The sequence below is a fragment of the Maylandia zebra genome, linkage group LG23, assembly GCF_041146795.1.
Source record: "Maylandia zebra isolate NMK-2024a linkage group LG23, Mzebra_GT3a, whole genome shotgun sequence".
NCBI lineage: Eukaryota > Metazoa > Chordata > Actinopteri > Cichliformes > Cichlidae > Maylandia > Maylandia zebra.
The window spans coordinates 22,141,618-22,157,902 of record NC_135188.1 but is presented as its reverse complement, the minus strand read 5'-3'; the positions used below and the strand labels follow the sequence as shown (position 1 = coordinate 22,157,902).

The following is a 16,285-nucleotide window of genomic DNA, read 5'->3' as shown; positions in this document are numbered from 1 at the left end:
TAACTAACTGCCCATAGTTATTAATAGTTGTTTATGATCAGTAAAAAATAAAACAAACAGTGGGACACAGAGTTTTCTTAAAAATAAACACATGAAAAAAGTCTTTGGTATATTATCTTAATTGCCTCTAGATGCTCCCAGGGCTAGGACTCAGCTATCTCCAGCATGGACTGCAGGATGGAAGCAACAACAATAAAGAGGATGATAGAGAGGAGGAAGGCTCTGTGGATGACCTGCAGCTCAATGAGGCCAGTTTGGACAGCAAGGATTAGCAAGGTGATCCCTTCAGTCATCCCCCTGCACAGAGAGGAAACAAATTAGAGCAACACACCACAATTATATGCCTTGGCTTTGCACTCAAGTTGGAGATCATATACACGTTTATCCAGACTTGACCTTTGGGTATACAATGTCAATTATTTTATCCTATTAGACAGTTGTGTGAAATGCAGACATCCTTAAAGAACAGTGTAGTAGCGGCCGGTAATAAACCAGTCCTCATAAAGGAACAGTGCTCTTTAATGAATTCAGCACAGACTTTACATCGTAGAGGTAACAGGGAGACACAACAAGTTATCAGTTAGCCATCTAACTATACTCTAACTCTAAAACTTTTCCAACTCCACTTTACTCTTATTTCACGACACCACCCTCTAGTGGTGCAATATGGTACGATCATTACAGGACAACATCTCCTCTCTCTTTATGAAAAGAGTTCACCAAATAGCGTAGTACAGAAATAAAGTAATTCACTGTTTAGCAAGTCACACATACACTTGTGAACTTAAATGTCGCAATAGTTATACCATCAGAATACTACAACTAGCAAAGTTTAATAAGCCTGAAACTATATTGCACTCCTACGTAAAATGAAAAGAAATTATTATTCCAGTTTTTCCATGACAATTTTTTCTTAGTGCATTGGTGGCAGAAAATCAGTTCTTTTTAAACTCAAGATAGAACAAGTAATAACATTTCTCTAATGTTCTTTTTCAAGCAACCTATTATGCTACAATATAGTCTTTGTGCCAGCGAGGCTTGTACTTGACGCGTGGCAGTCTTCTGGCAGTAGGTGAGCCAGTCTGAGTGTGGTGCAGCCTAGCAGCTCAGTAGGTAGAGTGGTGGCCCCATGATCGGAAGGTCAGGGGTTCGACTCCACTGAACGGCTACCCTGAGGTACCCCTGAGCAAGGTACCGTCCCTACACACTGCTCCCCAGGCGCTGCACTGGTGGCTGCCCACTGCTTCACTGGGTGAATGGGTTAAATGCAGAGGAATTATTTCCCTATGGGGACTAACAAGCTCACTTTACACTTTACTTACTTTTACACAGTGTCAGCGTTCTTTTCAGTCACTGGGCGACAGCGTGCTAGATGAGTGGCATTCCAACTCTTTCCATCACTCAGCAAGAAGGCATTCAAGCCTTTGGCTTTTGTTACTGTTACAGGAGGGGTAAATCTGGGATGTCCTTTGGGAACATGGTGGGGTTTCCTTATCCTCACACTCTCTCCTGGTAGAAAAGAAGGTTTCCGTGCGTGACGCCTACCATCAGTGTAACGTTGCATTTTCAACTGATATTTCTGAACTGAGTGACGTGCAACGTATCCAGTGGAGACACAGCAGGAGGCAAAGGGAGTACATCCAGTATAGTACGCATCTTCCTGCCACACAGGAGTTCTTAGGGAGAGGGAAGTAGAGGGAAGTAGTTGCATGCGGTGTTGCACAGTAAACTTGAAGCCAATCCAGCACAGTCGCCTTCCATGGTTTCGACTGCTGGATTGATGTCTGGATACAGGTGCGGAGGGCACGATGAAACCGTTCGATTGCTCCGTTTGCAGCTGGGTAGTAGACAGCGTAGGCTTGAAGCCACTGAGGTGGTTGTTAGCGGGGGTGACGCGATGCTTCTGGTATGCATGAATTAATTAAACAGTCCAATAACTCCAGCAGTACTTATCTTGTCCTTTTTGGTCTTTGTTCCAAACATTTTAAGATAAAAGCGCAGCGGTCACAAACGTTTTGCCTTCTTATGATTAACAACACACCTGACGCTGATTACGTGCGTCCACCTTAAATACCTTACATAAACCTACCATACAGGAACTTAAAAAGGTGGAATCCTCAGTGGTGCTTGGTGCCACACCCTCAGGGACTTTAATGTTATATAAAAACACTGACAGCTCAATATCTGCCTCAGTCACTCTCCCTGATCCAGCTGAGTCACCAATAGGAAAAATCTGCTTTTCACAGGAACTTGGTAACAGCAATAAGAGAATACGTAGTTTATTCCAAGAAGATATCGTCTCTCTCCCATATATAACATCTTATTGGAACCGATATGTTCCAGATATCAAGTGGAAGACAGTCTGGATGGTCCCCCATAAATATTTGATTGTAAATGAGGTGAAAGAAGTCTCATTTAAAATTCTACATAAATGTTATCCAGCCAGTCACTACATGGTCAAATGTAAAAGGGACATAAATACTAATTGTACTTTCTGTGGGGATCATCCAGAAACTGTGACGCATCTTTTTTGGTACTGTTCTTTTACACAGAGATTCTGGAAGGAATTTAGCAGGTTTGTTATTGTCCATATTTTAAGGGAGTTTTCTTTACGATGGGAAAATGTTTTATTCTGTTTGTTTAAGTTCCCCAAGAAGTATGAGAAATGTTTTTTATGATGAATTTGTTCATACTTTTAGCTACATTTTTTATCCATAAATGTAAGTTTACTAACAAAACACCATATTTCTGTCATTATTTTAAGGATGTGGAAATGTACATACAATCAATATCAGACTCCACCAACACAAAGGCTCTCAAAACAATACATGTATGTGTATTCTTATAATTGTTACCTTTTTCTTTTACTCTTGGCTTTTTGTGTTCATGTTCTGTTGTTTTGTATACTTCATCTGTTCGTATGTTGTATACTCATTGTTTGTTAAATAAAGTTTAAAAAAAAAAAGAAAAAACTTAAAAAGGTTACCTCTAGCGGCAACATGAGGTATCAACCCAAAAATGGCTCCTACAAAAATAATGTCTTCTTTCAACTGGGATTAAGATTGTCTCATTTCCAGCAGGTGGCACCACAGTCCTATAACCCTCATAGAAAGTCCTTGTATCCTATTATTATAGATGGTAGATTTATAAATGGCCTGTATTTGTATCGCGCTTTTATAAAAACAATGAATGAATTTCCTGCTGCACTTAAGATAATATAAAGATATAGAATCAATAGCAGCCAATCCTAAATGGGCCTGAAAAATAAAAATATGTTAAAGACACAAGTGATCAAAGTAGAAGTACCCATCACATAATATAATAAGAATAGAAGAATTGGCCTGCTATTTACAGCAACATACTGCTGTGATGGTTTTATTAATAGCATGAAACCAAACAGTAAAACCCAGAGATAGTGCTGCTTAATACTGAATAGAAATTAGACTGGAAGAACTGGAAACAGAAAATAATGTGGACGGTGGACAATCCGGTAATAATGTCTCAACTGAACACAACACAACTGATCCCCAAGGATTTACAGTGGAGATCATTTAAAGTTACATTATGCTTACCTTGTGTCTGCTTCTCCACCCAGCTGTTGATGTGGACCCTGGCCTCCTCTGCATTTCCTTTGAAGTCCACAGACTCGAGCTCAGCGTTGTAATGCTTTTTGGTGCCTTTTAAAAATTCCTGGAATTGTGAAAATAAGTCACTCGAAACAGATTCAACAAACTACGGAGACTTCAATCAAGTTCAGTCACTGTGTTAAAACATTTTCAGTCCTTTGGATGCAGTTGAAGCTTGAACTAACCAGTCAGCCTTTGTCTAATAAAAGATTAAAGCAAATAGCTTGTTGGATGCCAATTTAAGTAGCCAGCATAGAAAAATACACAGATTGTGGGTAAGCTGGTTTGTAACGTTTCGGTTCAGATGGCAGCAGTTGCTGACAAATGTAAGTTTTAGTATTTCTAAGTATTAATAAATTAGTGTTTTACTTCTTTATATATTTCTTTATACTATTTGCAAATATTTTAAAAGTTTAATCTGCTGTGATGACTGGAACACAAAGGAGAGAAATGGTGCCTTGTCTCTTGTTATGAACTGTAAATAGCTAAGTGCTTAGAGCAGCTGGTCCTAGCACACTTCAAATCCTGTCTCCCCCCCACCCTGGACCCCCACCAATTTGCATACCGCCAGAACAGGAGCACAGAGGATGCAGTCTCCATCGCACTGCACTCTGTCCTCTCACACCTGGACAACAACAACACCTACGCCAGAATGCTGTTTATAGACTTCAGTTCAGCATTCAATACAATCCACCCCTCACAACTCATCAGGAAACTGACAGACCTGGGCATCAGTTCCCTCATCTGCAAATGGTTACTGGACTTCCTGACCAACCGCCCCCAACATGTCCGGCTGGATAACCACTGCTCATCTACCATCACAATGAACACCGGTGTACCACAAGGCTGTGTGATGAGCCCTTTCCTCTACTCCCTCTTCACCCACGACTGCAGACCTGCTGATGGTTCCAACACCATCATTAAGTTTGCAGATGACACCACGGTGATTGGCCTCATCAGTGACAACGATGAGGCCGCCTACAGGGAGGAGGTGGATCGTCTGGCTGAGTGGTGCGACACAAACAACCTGCTGCTTAACACCGAGAAGACCAAGGAGCTCATCGTGGACTACAGGAGGAATGCTGACCCACATCCACCCATCCACATTAAGGGGACGGCTGTGGAGCGTGTGAGCAGCTTCAAGTTCCTGGGAGTCCACATCTCCGAGGATCTCACCTGGACGACCAACTGCTCCAAGCTGGTCAAGAAGGCTCACCAGCGCCTCTTCTTCTTGAGGACTCTGAGGAAGAACCACCTGTCCTCAGACATCCTGGTGAACTTCTATCGCTGCACCATCGAGAGCATCCTGACCAACTGTATAACAGTCTGGTACGGGAACTGCTCTGCCTCGGACCGGAAGGCGTTGCAGAGGGTCGTGAAAACTGCCCAGCGCATCGCCGGAGCACCACTTCCTGCCATAAAGGACATCTACAGGAAGCGGTGTCTGAAAAGGGCTGGGAAAATCATCAAAGACCCCAGTCACCCATCACATGGACTCTTCACCCTCCTGCCCTCTGGGAGGCGCCACAGGAGCCTCCGGACTAAGACCACCAGGTACCGGAACAGCTACTTCCCCACAGCTGTCAGACTCCTGAACTCTGCCTCCTGACATCTGACCCACGTTAAACTCATGCACTGAACATACACACCCCCACAATGGACAACTGTACCCTCAAACACACAATAATAACATGGAGTGAACCACCACTCACAACCACTAGCACTTTATATAGCCTCTGTAGAAACTATCTACACCCTCACTTATCTTAACTGCACTACTGTATAGCTCTGTGTAAATAATCATTCTGTACATTCAATAATCTTTAATCCTACAACTGTTTACAACTTGCATAGTTGCCGGGGATTCCCATGATGCATTGAGTTTTTCCTTTCCAGTCACCTTTCTCACTCACTATGCATTAATAGACCTCTCTGCATTGAATCATATCTGTTATTAACCTCTGTCTCTCTTCCACAGCATGTCTTTATCCTGTTTTCCTTCTCTCACCCCAACTGGTCGCAGCAGATGGTCCCGCCCCTCCCTGAGCCTGGTTCTGCTGGAGGTTTCTTCCTGTTAAAGGGGAGTTTTTACTTCCCACTGTCGCCAAAGTGCTTGCTCATAGGGGGTCATATGATTGTTGGGTTTTTCTCTGTATCTATGAAGCGCCTTGAGGTGACTTTTGTTGTGATTTGGCGCTATATAAATAAAATTGAATTGAATTGAATTATCTGAAGAAGAAGCAGAGTTGGTTTGTTTCCAGCTGAAATCATCCAGGCTCAGGAATTTGAATCGATCCACATCATTTCTGCTTGAACTAGAGAACATGAGTGTCGACTTACATTTGGTCTGTGAGACACATGTCATAGTGACAGTATTTGGGTTAATATGGCATTACTCACCCTGGTCGCATTTCTTCAATATCAGGCACCAAGTTCAGGAACTCGTTCTTTTGCAGCCCGCGCAAGGTAGGAGGTCTCCAGAGTGGGAACCATCGGGAAGTTTTCACAGTCTGAGCAGGAGGGACTGGAGGCACGTGAGCTGTTCTCAGGGGTCCTTTAACACAAATCACACCAAGTTAGAATCAAATAGATAACCTGTCAATAACCGTTTGCAGATCGAGGTCAATGTTCCTAAAAATATGTTTACTTCTGGCCCATGGAGCCACAGCGCGAGTCCGAGAGAGAGGGGCAGGTAGAGGAAGGGGTGAGGGTGGCACTGCTGAAGCTCGTCACGGATGGATCACGTCCGATCGGTGAGATGAGAGAAAGCTGAAGTGAAACAACAGCAGGATGAGGTAGACGTCAATATAGGAACTCCCTGATGTGACACAGAAAGGCTATTTTTTTATTTCTTTGTATTATTTCTCACCTTGCAGTCACTGATGCTGTTCACCAGCTGCTTGTATTCAGTATTGAAGGTGTGTGTCAGAAGGCGCAGGCACTACAACACAACAGGAACAAGACCGATCAGCTCCGAGCAGAGAAGGAAGAAGGCAGCAACAAGAACGCCCACTAAGCCCACGTTTTTCTCACCTTGGTGGCCAGCTCCTTCTCACGCTTTCAAAGGTGGTGCTGGAGATCTGCGAGGAGGCGGAGGTGGATGTGGACAGAGTGCCGGAGCTCACGCTGGGGGACAGAGACTCACTTAGGGACTTGGTGGTGGGAGCTGTTCCCACGGGAGCCGCCTCTCCCAGAAGGTGACGGGTCTTTTCCACCTGGACGAAAGATGGGGGCGAATGTGAGGTGGGGAGAAGAGGGGAGGTTAGTCATGTAAAGTCTGTACTCTAAGAAAAAACTTTTTAGAATAGCACTTTGGTCTTTGAGCTGAAAAGTCATTTTTCCCTCAATGATATTAAACAGATTTATTTCTTTATGAATCTTTTAAGGCCCCACCTCCTGCAGCTGCTCCATCTTCTCCAGCTTCCACTGGTGCTCTAGGACGAGGCTATCTCCTCTGGGCCTCCAGCCGGCCAGGTTCTCCTCTCCACGCACATAAGCCACTGATGTGTCCAGGACCTTCCTCCTCCTCCTCTGCATCCCTGCTCAGGACATGAGCCCTCATTAGGATGAAGCTCTCCACAGAATTATGATAAAACAGCTGCCGTTCTTTAAACATGTTTCATGGCCGCTCACCTGGGCTTCCAGTGTCAGACATCTTACACAAGCTCAGCTCGTAGATCCCAGTCACTCGGTTGTTATAATGAAGCAGAAGTTTTGAACAAGGAAACTTTGTAACGAAATGCCAACGACCGCCTGTCTGTTTTCAGGGCTGTATTTGAAGCCATGCTCCAATCAGGCAAAGTTTTAAGTGTTGCACATTTCGATGGGTTTCTTTCAGCTGACATAGTTTCCATTTGGGTCATGTGGTGTTAGATACCCCAGCGTGTGGTCATAGGGTGAAGAGCCCGGACGATTAGTGGGATTTTAGGTGTGGTGTAAAAATGACGCTGCAACTTTAAAAACGTTGTTGCTTTAAGGATTAACGTACAACCATACTTGGGCTGAGTTTGACACTGGTTCTCTTCAGTAATTAAAATAGCTTTAACACATGATAAGATCAAATGTCAGCTACACTGTGACAGTCGAGGGGCCACACTCAGATATATTTATTCGCTTGTTCTCTTTGTGTGATAAGAGTTTCCATCTGAATTTAACCCCTGTGTGGGGCTGATCTTTCATTTCATTTTATTTCAAGCTCAGATTCTTTGCCTTTGGCACATTTTCTGTGACGAGACTTCAAACCATTCCCACCGTCCTTATTAATCAACATGGTGAAGTGATTCTTCGCAAGGTGATGGGATAGGAAGAGTTTCAGAAAATGAGGCCTTTTGTCTTTATTGGAGAGGTCAGTGCAGACAGGACGGATGGGGGGAAGGCGAGGGGGGAATGACACACAGGAAACGGTGTTGGTCAGACCCAAAGACATGCGTGGGCAGTGAGGACTCTCACCTTCAGACTCACTGTCTAATCAGTCTGACAGTGAGTCTGAAGACAGAGCAACCCAACACACGTTACTATGTTCATCATCATCATCATTGTTTATTTATATAGCACTTTAAAAACACACAAGGCTGACCAAACTGCTGAACAATAGAAACATAATAGATACCATAAGAATAATAAATACGATACAATAATAAACATAGCGAAAAACAATAAAATACAAGTCAGTCAACCACTGAGTCAAAAGCCAGTGAATAAAAATGCTTTTTCAATCTGGATTTAAAAACCAGCACTGATGTCGATTGCCTAATGTGAAGAGGAAGATTATTCCAAAGCTTAGGAGCCACGATAGAGAACGCTCGGTCTCCTCTCAGTTTCAGCCGTGATTTGGGGACTGAGAGCAACAGCTGCTCAGCTGACCGGAGCGAACGAGTGGGGACATAGGGCTTCAGCAGGTGCCAGACCATTTAAAGATTTAAAAACCAATAAAAGAACTTTAAAATGAATCCTAAATTCAATTGGAAGCCAGTGCAGGGAGGCCAAGAGTGATGTTATCACTAAGCAGGACATTAAATCAAATTAATGAGACACCAAAACAAGAGCTGGAGCCCAAGACAGCCATGAAGTCACAGTGTACACAAATACACAAGAAACACAGAAACCAGCTGGGTGGATGTGGCTCGGGAACCTTCTGTTACCTTGAACGTCGGTGTTTTGAACGCTGGCTGCTCCAGTCTGCTTGTATTTGTCCAAGATTTCCCCTCATATCTTGGTTATGGTTATTTTTTCTTTTATTAAACTGATCACACTCCTGTTCATGAATAGAAAAAAACCCCATCAGTGTATTTTCACTTAAACAAGCAGCTGTTTTTTTTGCATTAAAGTTATATAAAAATGTAACAGTGCAAATTCCTCGCTGACAGTTTAACCAAAAGGCATTTCCAGTGGAAAGTAGCCGACATATTCTCAGCATAACCATGTATAATATCCACAAAACCTGAGAAGGTTGGAGAGAAGGTAGGCGAACTCTGCTGGGATCTGCGTTTAACAAAGTGTCTAAAGACGAAACAAAGAAATCTTTCTGTAAATGTTCAGATGCACAGACTGGACTGAAAAAGAGTGAAAAAGCAGCTAACGTCCAAAAATAAGAAAACTTTGAAAGAACTCCAAAAAAACCTGGAGAACTTTTGCTCAAAAAACAGTTTTGTTTTTTTTAAATTACAAGGCAATCTGACAAAATGTCATCAAATGAGACTCAAGACTTCTGCAGGTCTCTGCCATGACTCAATTTTTTTTTCTTAACGGCAGAAACAATTGTTCCTTTTTTACTTTGTTTCTATTTTCTCTTCTTGTTTTTATCTGTTGAACAACAAACAACATTCATGCTGATTCACATAATATCCTGTCTCTACTCTCTGGGATTTCCTCGTAGCTCTTTGATGCAAAGAACATCCATCAAACGCTCCAGCTTGTGCTCAACATCATCGTGAACGGTGAAGGTACTCTGACGAGAAAATACTCAGTCGACCTTTTGGTTGATTTGTTAAAGAACCCCAAAATAGCTGATTACCTAACAAGGTATGCAGATAATTCACAGCTCTTTTCCTGAATAGCTGCTTTAAAACTCTGCTGAAAGCCTTTGTCCATTTCCAGGTATCCCCACTTCTCGGCATGTGTGTCTCAAGTGTTAGGACTGCTGCATTCGAAAGACCCAGACCCTGCAGCCAAGGTGAGAGACGACAAATATGATAACCCACACCAGCTGTGCTTAACTCTGTAAGTTCCCAGTATTCCCTGAAACCATCACGTGTGACACAGTTTACATCAGACGTGATGCAGCTGACGTCAACACTGACCTTCTTGTGGTAACAGAGACTTAAAAAAATAATAATAAAGCAACAAAGTGGGTCGCTCTTTGACAGTAAATTCCAGTGCGGTCCACTCCAATCTCCTCAGGCTGACTCTCTTCTAGGCTCTCCTGACTGTTCCCTTTACATGTTGATGATGTGTCTTGTAAATCTGGATCCCTTTCCAGCAGGACGCTCCTCTTTTTCAGACAGTACCTCAGCTGCTCTCTCTCCTGACAGTCAGCTGTCCACCTCTGCATGGCCAGTCGAGCCAGCGCCGGCATTTGAGGCAGAGCTCGGAGCAGAGCGGGCAGCCAGGCTGAGCACGGAGCAGAGGTTGAAGGTCGCAAACTGACATCCACGTCTTCCAGAGAGCCCAGACCTCCTGCTGCAAACAGACTGCACCAACCGTTGTCTCCCACCAAGCTGTTGTAGGACAGATCCAGTGCACGGAGTGAGGAGAGACAGCCCCGTCTGCACACGGCAGCTGCACAGAGGAAGAGGACCCATTGATAACTGATCACTTTATGCCTGTTCACTTTACTGTTTTGTTCACAATGTTTCTGATGGAGACAAAAATAACACCGAATAGTTTCATTGTTTTGTTTTATACGACAGCTACAGATGCTGGCAGCATGAAATAAATGAAAGAAATATCAATTTCCTTCAGGCTTTACTTGTCTTAATATACATTTATGCAGCCTAATGATCCACTACAGACCAAAAAAGAAAAAGTATAATGTCATTGTGTGTTAGTTACCCAGATGTTGCATGTCATCAGTGGTGAGCTCGCAGCTGCAAAGACGGAGCTCGCTGACGACTGATGGCTGCAGAGCATCCAGCAGGAGCGCCAAGTGACCGCCAACCACTTTACACCAGGAAATATCCACCGTGCGCAGATAGGACACCGCCAGGGCTGATGCATAAACACAAAGTTTTCACCATTTCAGGCTAGAGGGTGGAAGAGGTATTCAGGGAGAATGACTTGAAGGAAAACTTCTATAAATAAACAAGTGTGTGTGTGTGTGTGTGTGTGTGTGTGTGTGTGTGTGTGTGTTACCCAGAGCAGTGAAGGACTCGTTGCTCATGTAGCAGCTGTTGAATGGCAGCCTCCTCATTTGTGTCGCAGGGAGGGCGGAGACCAGCAGGTGGACCACACCTCCCACTTCCTTATTGGATGACACATCAAGCTCGGTCAGTGCAGTGAGAGAGGGCAGCACCTGGACTGAAAAACAACGAGTCACATGACTGCTGCAGCGAGCATGCGATTAGTGTCCGGCGTGTGAGATTGGTAGCAACTGACTCAGAGCCTCTAGATCATCTCGCGTGAGGCAACACAGGTGGAGGTCGAGTCTCTCCAGGTGTGTGACGTGAGCCAGGTGAAAGGTGAGGCGGCTCAGTCCACCAGCTAGAAGCAGCTTTACAGTATATTAATCAGAACAATGCTGCTCTCTAATGTATCTTGGTAAAGCGCAGAAAAATCTAATGTTTTATATGATACAGTGTGATTTCAGTAACATATCATAATGGAGGCTTCAGCAAGTACTTACGAAGGAAATCTTTCCTCTGCTCTTCAGTTAGTTCATCAAATACCTCCCAAAACATCTGTATGGTGGGGTGGCGGTCATGATATCTCCAACCATAACTTGTGTTCTGAAAACAGTGAAAATGACTGTTATAATCATAGAGTTTGTAAGGTCAGGCATACACTATGTTGCCAAAAGTATTCCCTAACACATCCAAATCATTCAATTAATGTGTTCCAATCACTTCCATGGACACAGGTGTATTAAATCAAGCACCTAGGCATGCAGACTACTTCTACAAACATGTGTGAAAGGACGAGTCGCTCTCAGGAACTGAATGAATTCCAGCATGGTAATGTGATAGGATGCACCAGTGCAACAAGTCCAGTCATGAAATTTCCTCGCTATTAAATATTCCATAGTCAGCTGTTAGTGATATTATAACAAAGTGGAAGTAATTGGAAATGACAGCTAGTCAGCTGATGCTAAGGCTCATAGTGCACTTAAGTCACCAATATCTGCAGTCTGCTGTTGTTACAGATGTCCAAACTTCATTGGTTTCCATGGCTGAGCAGCTGCATCCCAGCCTTACACTGACAAACACAATGCAAAGCGTCAGATGGAGTGATTTAAGCATCTCAACACTGGACTCTAAAGCAGTGGAGATGTGTTTACTGGAGTGACGAATCACACTTCTCTGACTGGCAATCCGATGGATGTGTCAGGGTTTGGTGGTTGCCAGAAGTACTTGTCTGACTGCACTGTGCCAAGTGTAAAGTGTGGGCATGTGTGCACATGGCTGGGCACCAGTGCACAATACAAGGTCCATAAAGACATGGATGAGTGAGTTTGGTGTAGAAGAACTGGACTAGCCTGCACAGAGTCCTGACCTCAACCTGATAGAACATCTTTGGGATGAATTAGAGCAGCAACTGTGAGCCAGGCCTTCTCCTCCAACGTCAGTGTCTGACACCACAAATGCACCTCTGGAAGAATAGTCAAAAAATTCCCATAAACACACCTAAACCTTGTGGAAAGCTTTCCCAGAAGAGTGGAAGCAGTTATAGCTGCGAAGGGTGGGCTGACTATTATATTATACTATCATACAAAAGTCTGGATTAAGACTGAGATGTGACTCAAGTTCATATTTGTGTTAAAGCAGCCGACTGAATGCTTTTGACAGTATGCAGTACACAGTTATTGTGCTACAGGACAGCTGTGAAACTACAGCCTGTGTCTGTTTGGCTGACTGTACCTGTTTGAACTTTTCCCAGTCATGCACGTCCTGGCCGACCAGCACTCCCTGCAGCTCCTCTGGTCAAAACAGCCTCACCAAATCCTGCTCACACACCAGGAAGAAGCCTCGCTTGAACTCCTGGAACAGATTCTCCACTGATGTGTTGAAGGCATGATTCACATAGGCCTCCACAAACTCCTTCCTGTTTAGGAGGGAAAATGTTAAATTAGCAAACATTTCACAGAGACAAAGGTGCTGCAGATGAACCTCACAAACACTTCATGTTTTATATGCTTACTTATTTTGACCTGTCAGTGGCTTTCCAGGAGTTTGAGGATCCAGGTCAACATCTGTTCCATCCCAGATTATCTGTAAATTAGTTATAAATCAGATGAGTTTAGCTGCAAAACCTGAGAATGAGACAGATTACTGATCATCTTCTATAGTAAAACACATACCAAAAGTCCATGTAGAGATTATCCAGAACATCATCTTCATAGTTAGATAAGATATAAGATAATTTTTGATTTTTTAACTTGCGAATAATCTTTCTTGCTGTAAAATGATCGACTTCAAAGCCTTCCCACATTCATGGGTATCAACAACTGCTTCTCTCCTCCTCAGTATGTTACCACTTACCTGAATACGCCACACCAGCAAACTGACAGTAGTGGTTACACTTACTGATGATCTAGTGCACTTGATTAGCACTTGGCTAATACTGACCCTCTTAAATAATTATGGAAATAGTCTTGGATGTCTTAGTTTTTGAAACATCTGAATTTCGGCTCAGTGTGTGTTAAATAAATAATGACCTGGTATAATGTGTTCTGTGCTGTTCATCTGAGGTTGCATTTACCTCATATTAAGACCTACTAAGGACCTGATTGTTTTTAATTATGTCCTGATACATAAAACCTGAGAGCTCACATAACTGCATATGCTCAGAATAGACAGCACACATGGATACAAATTACTGCCTTGCAGCAGCAATCTTCAGACCATCACTATGAGCTCCATACAAGGTTACACTGTTCCTGTTATTAACAGCAGGGGGCACTATCAGCCACAGACTGGGAGCCAGATATGCTCTGCTGGTGCCTCATTGTTACAGAGGAAAGACTCTATAGTGAGAAACAGCTGAGGGGGAAACACTGATCTGGAAACGTCTGAGTGTTACAGAGGATATACATAGCACTGTGGTTCAGTGTCACACAATCACAAACAAATACAGCAAAGTACTAAAAAGGGTGTTGCCTCCAAAGATTGCTTTTACTGGTTTGGAGCTTAGGAGGCTTAATAACAACAGGCATGAATGAAGACAGATCAGAACAGCTGTTTGATCACAGCATCCAGTACCAACACAATCATCCACACTCAAGAGCCTGTTGGCTTCAGAGTCAGCAGCTGAATGTCTAAAATATCAAATGTCATTTTTGGTCCATCAGCTACAGCATGAACTGCTTAAAGTGAGAAGCAGCCTGAAGCCCGACAGATTCATCTTTCCAGACTGAAAATATCTCAGAGTGAACCGAGTGGTGCGTTTTCAGGGTGATCTCACAAAGTCAAATCCCTTTAATGATGTTCTGTCCTGTCTTCCTCTATCAAAAGCACACAAACACTATAAAACATTGTTTCGGTGCTTTGGGGTTTTGTTTTCTACACAGAGGTATAGCACGACTAGACCCTAAAGGCAGGCTGCTCACCTACAACCAGCTCACGAACATCTTTCCAATGGAGCTCGCTGCCTTTCTCGTGGATGAGGGTCACTGTGATCCTCCGCTGGATCCCCTGCAGCAAACATAACAGGAGCTCAGGATCACAGTGAGCACAGCTAGAGCAACATTACGCTTTAAAAGAAGATATTCAACTGTGTACAAAGGAAGCAGTTACCACTGTGTGAGTAATAAGGAAACAACATGTGCACCAATCCTGTACCTGGTGCAGCAGGTAGGTACCATGACAGGGCAGGCCTCCACTGTGATCCACGATGGCTGGGATGTACCTGTGCATGGAGGGAGGAGGTGACACAACATCCCAACTTATAATATTCTTCCTGGAGATCATTTTTATGGTTCCTTTAAAGCTTGTGCGTGAATATAACACTCCAGATGGATACTCACTCTCCAGTGGGCTCCAGCTCGCTGATCTCAAACCAGACCAGCAGGTCGTACTTGCTGACACACTGACCCAGGTTGGATTTGGTGATGGTGTTCAACTTGGAGGCTGCAACTGGCACACACACACACACACACACACACACGCACACGCACACACGCACACACACACACACGCACACACACACACACACACACACACACACACACACACACACACACACACACACACACACTCAACGTTAACAAGTGGGAATTTTTCTGGATTTAAGAGAAGGTGAATAAAAGTGAGCAGTATTTACTACATGCTTTGGGTGACTAAATGGAGGATGGATAGGTGACATGAAAACACTACTGACCCTTTATACTGAGCCAATAGCTCACACACTTCTATTAAATCTGTCTAAAGAGCCAGTAATCACAGAGGATAGATACTGGAAGAAAACTGAAATGTTAGGAGGAACTAAATCACACATTACAACACCAGTGGCAGCACCCTGCTGTCTCACACATCGGGATCACGGTCCTGTTGAAACGGGCTAATTGCTAAAGCTCACAGTTGCATTCCTCTATACTCAATATGATCGAAAAAACTATTTTAACAAACAATTAAAAAAGGAACAAGTAAAAGATCTACTATAGCCAAAAGAAGACCATTTACAGACTATAGCCCTGTCAACAAGTATTTGCCTCCTTTCTCATTTCCTATCTTATTCCATATTTGTCACACTTACACCTTTCACATCAATACATTTATAACATTAGACAACAATGTCTAATATTCAACGGCAGTTTTCAAGGGCAAAACGCTATCCAAACATACTTGGTCCTATATGAAAAAGTAATCACACAGAAAACCTGATACCTTGTGTGTCACCTCTGACACCAACAGCTGCAGCAAGCGTTTGGTGCTAGAGGTCACATTTGGACTCTGGACCTCTGTGGAGTGTGCACATGATCTCATTACTGTCTAAAAATCCAAGGAGTGCTGAATCATTGAAAAATACACAGTAACAGGTGTGTAGCATCGCTAACTAGGTAGCAACAAGCCTCTAATTGGATAATCCAAATTGTCACTAGGTGTGAATGTGCAAATGAATGTGAGTGCGAATGGTTGTCTGTCCCTATGTGTTAGCCCTGCGATAGAGCGGCGACCTGTCCAGGGTGTACCCTGCCTCTTGCCCTATGACAGCTGGGATAGGCTCCAGTGACCCCCGCGACCCTGAAAAGGATAAGCGGAAGCGAATGGATGGATGGAATTTTTCTTCCTTTATGCTTACAGCCACGCTCTTGACACAATCAGGACAAAATGCCATGGCGACTGTCCCTTGGTGACCTTCTTGGTTACCTCATTGCAGATGTTTTTCTATATTGCATAACTACTTTGGAATGATGCATCAAAAATAAATAAATAAATGAATACATGCCAAAAAAAGAAACATTTGTTTTAATGTGGGGTTTGAAAAAGCCCACCTTTTGAATTATAAGC

At 43.5% G+C, this 16,285-nt stretch overlaps 1 protein-coding gene and 1 pseudogene across 1 annotated transcript; both read right to left on the bottom strand.

The window, feature by feature from the left end:
• Positions 1–143: 143 nt before the first annotated feature.
• Positions 144–15,309, bottom strand: LOC112430465 (kinesin-like protein KIF1B; annotated as a pseudogene).
• Positions 8,142–12,842, bottom strand: LOC112430354 (leucine-rich repeat-containing protein 31). The gene is made up of 6 exons (XM_076880365.1): positions 12,698–12,842; positions 12,333–12,428; positions 11,467–11,569; positions 10,977–11,141; positions 10,677–10,832; positions 8,142–10,403 (listed from the first exon to the last, which is right to left on the bottom strand). Exons 2-6 carry the CDS (start codon positions 12,348–12,350, stop codon positions 9,946–9,948), a joined length of 900 nt encoding a protein of 299 aa, XP_076736480.1. The 5' UTR covers positions 12,351–12,428; positions 12,698–12,842; the 3' UTR covers positions 8,142–9,945.
• Positions 15,310–16,285: the final 976 nt, after the last annotated feature.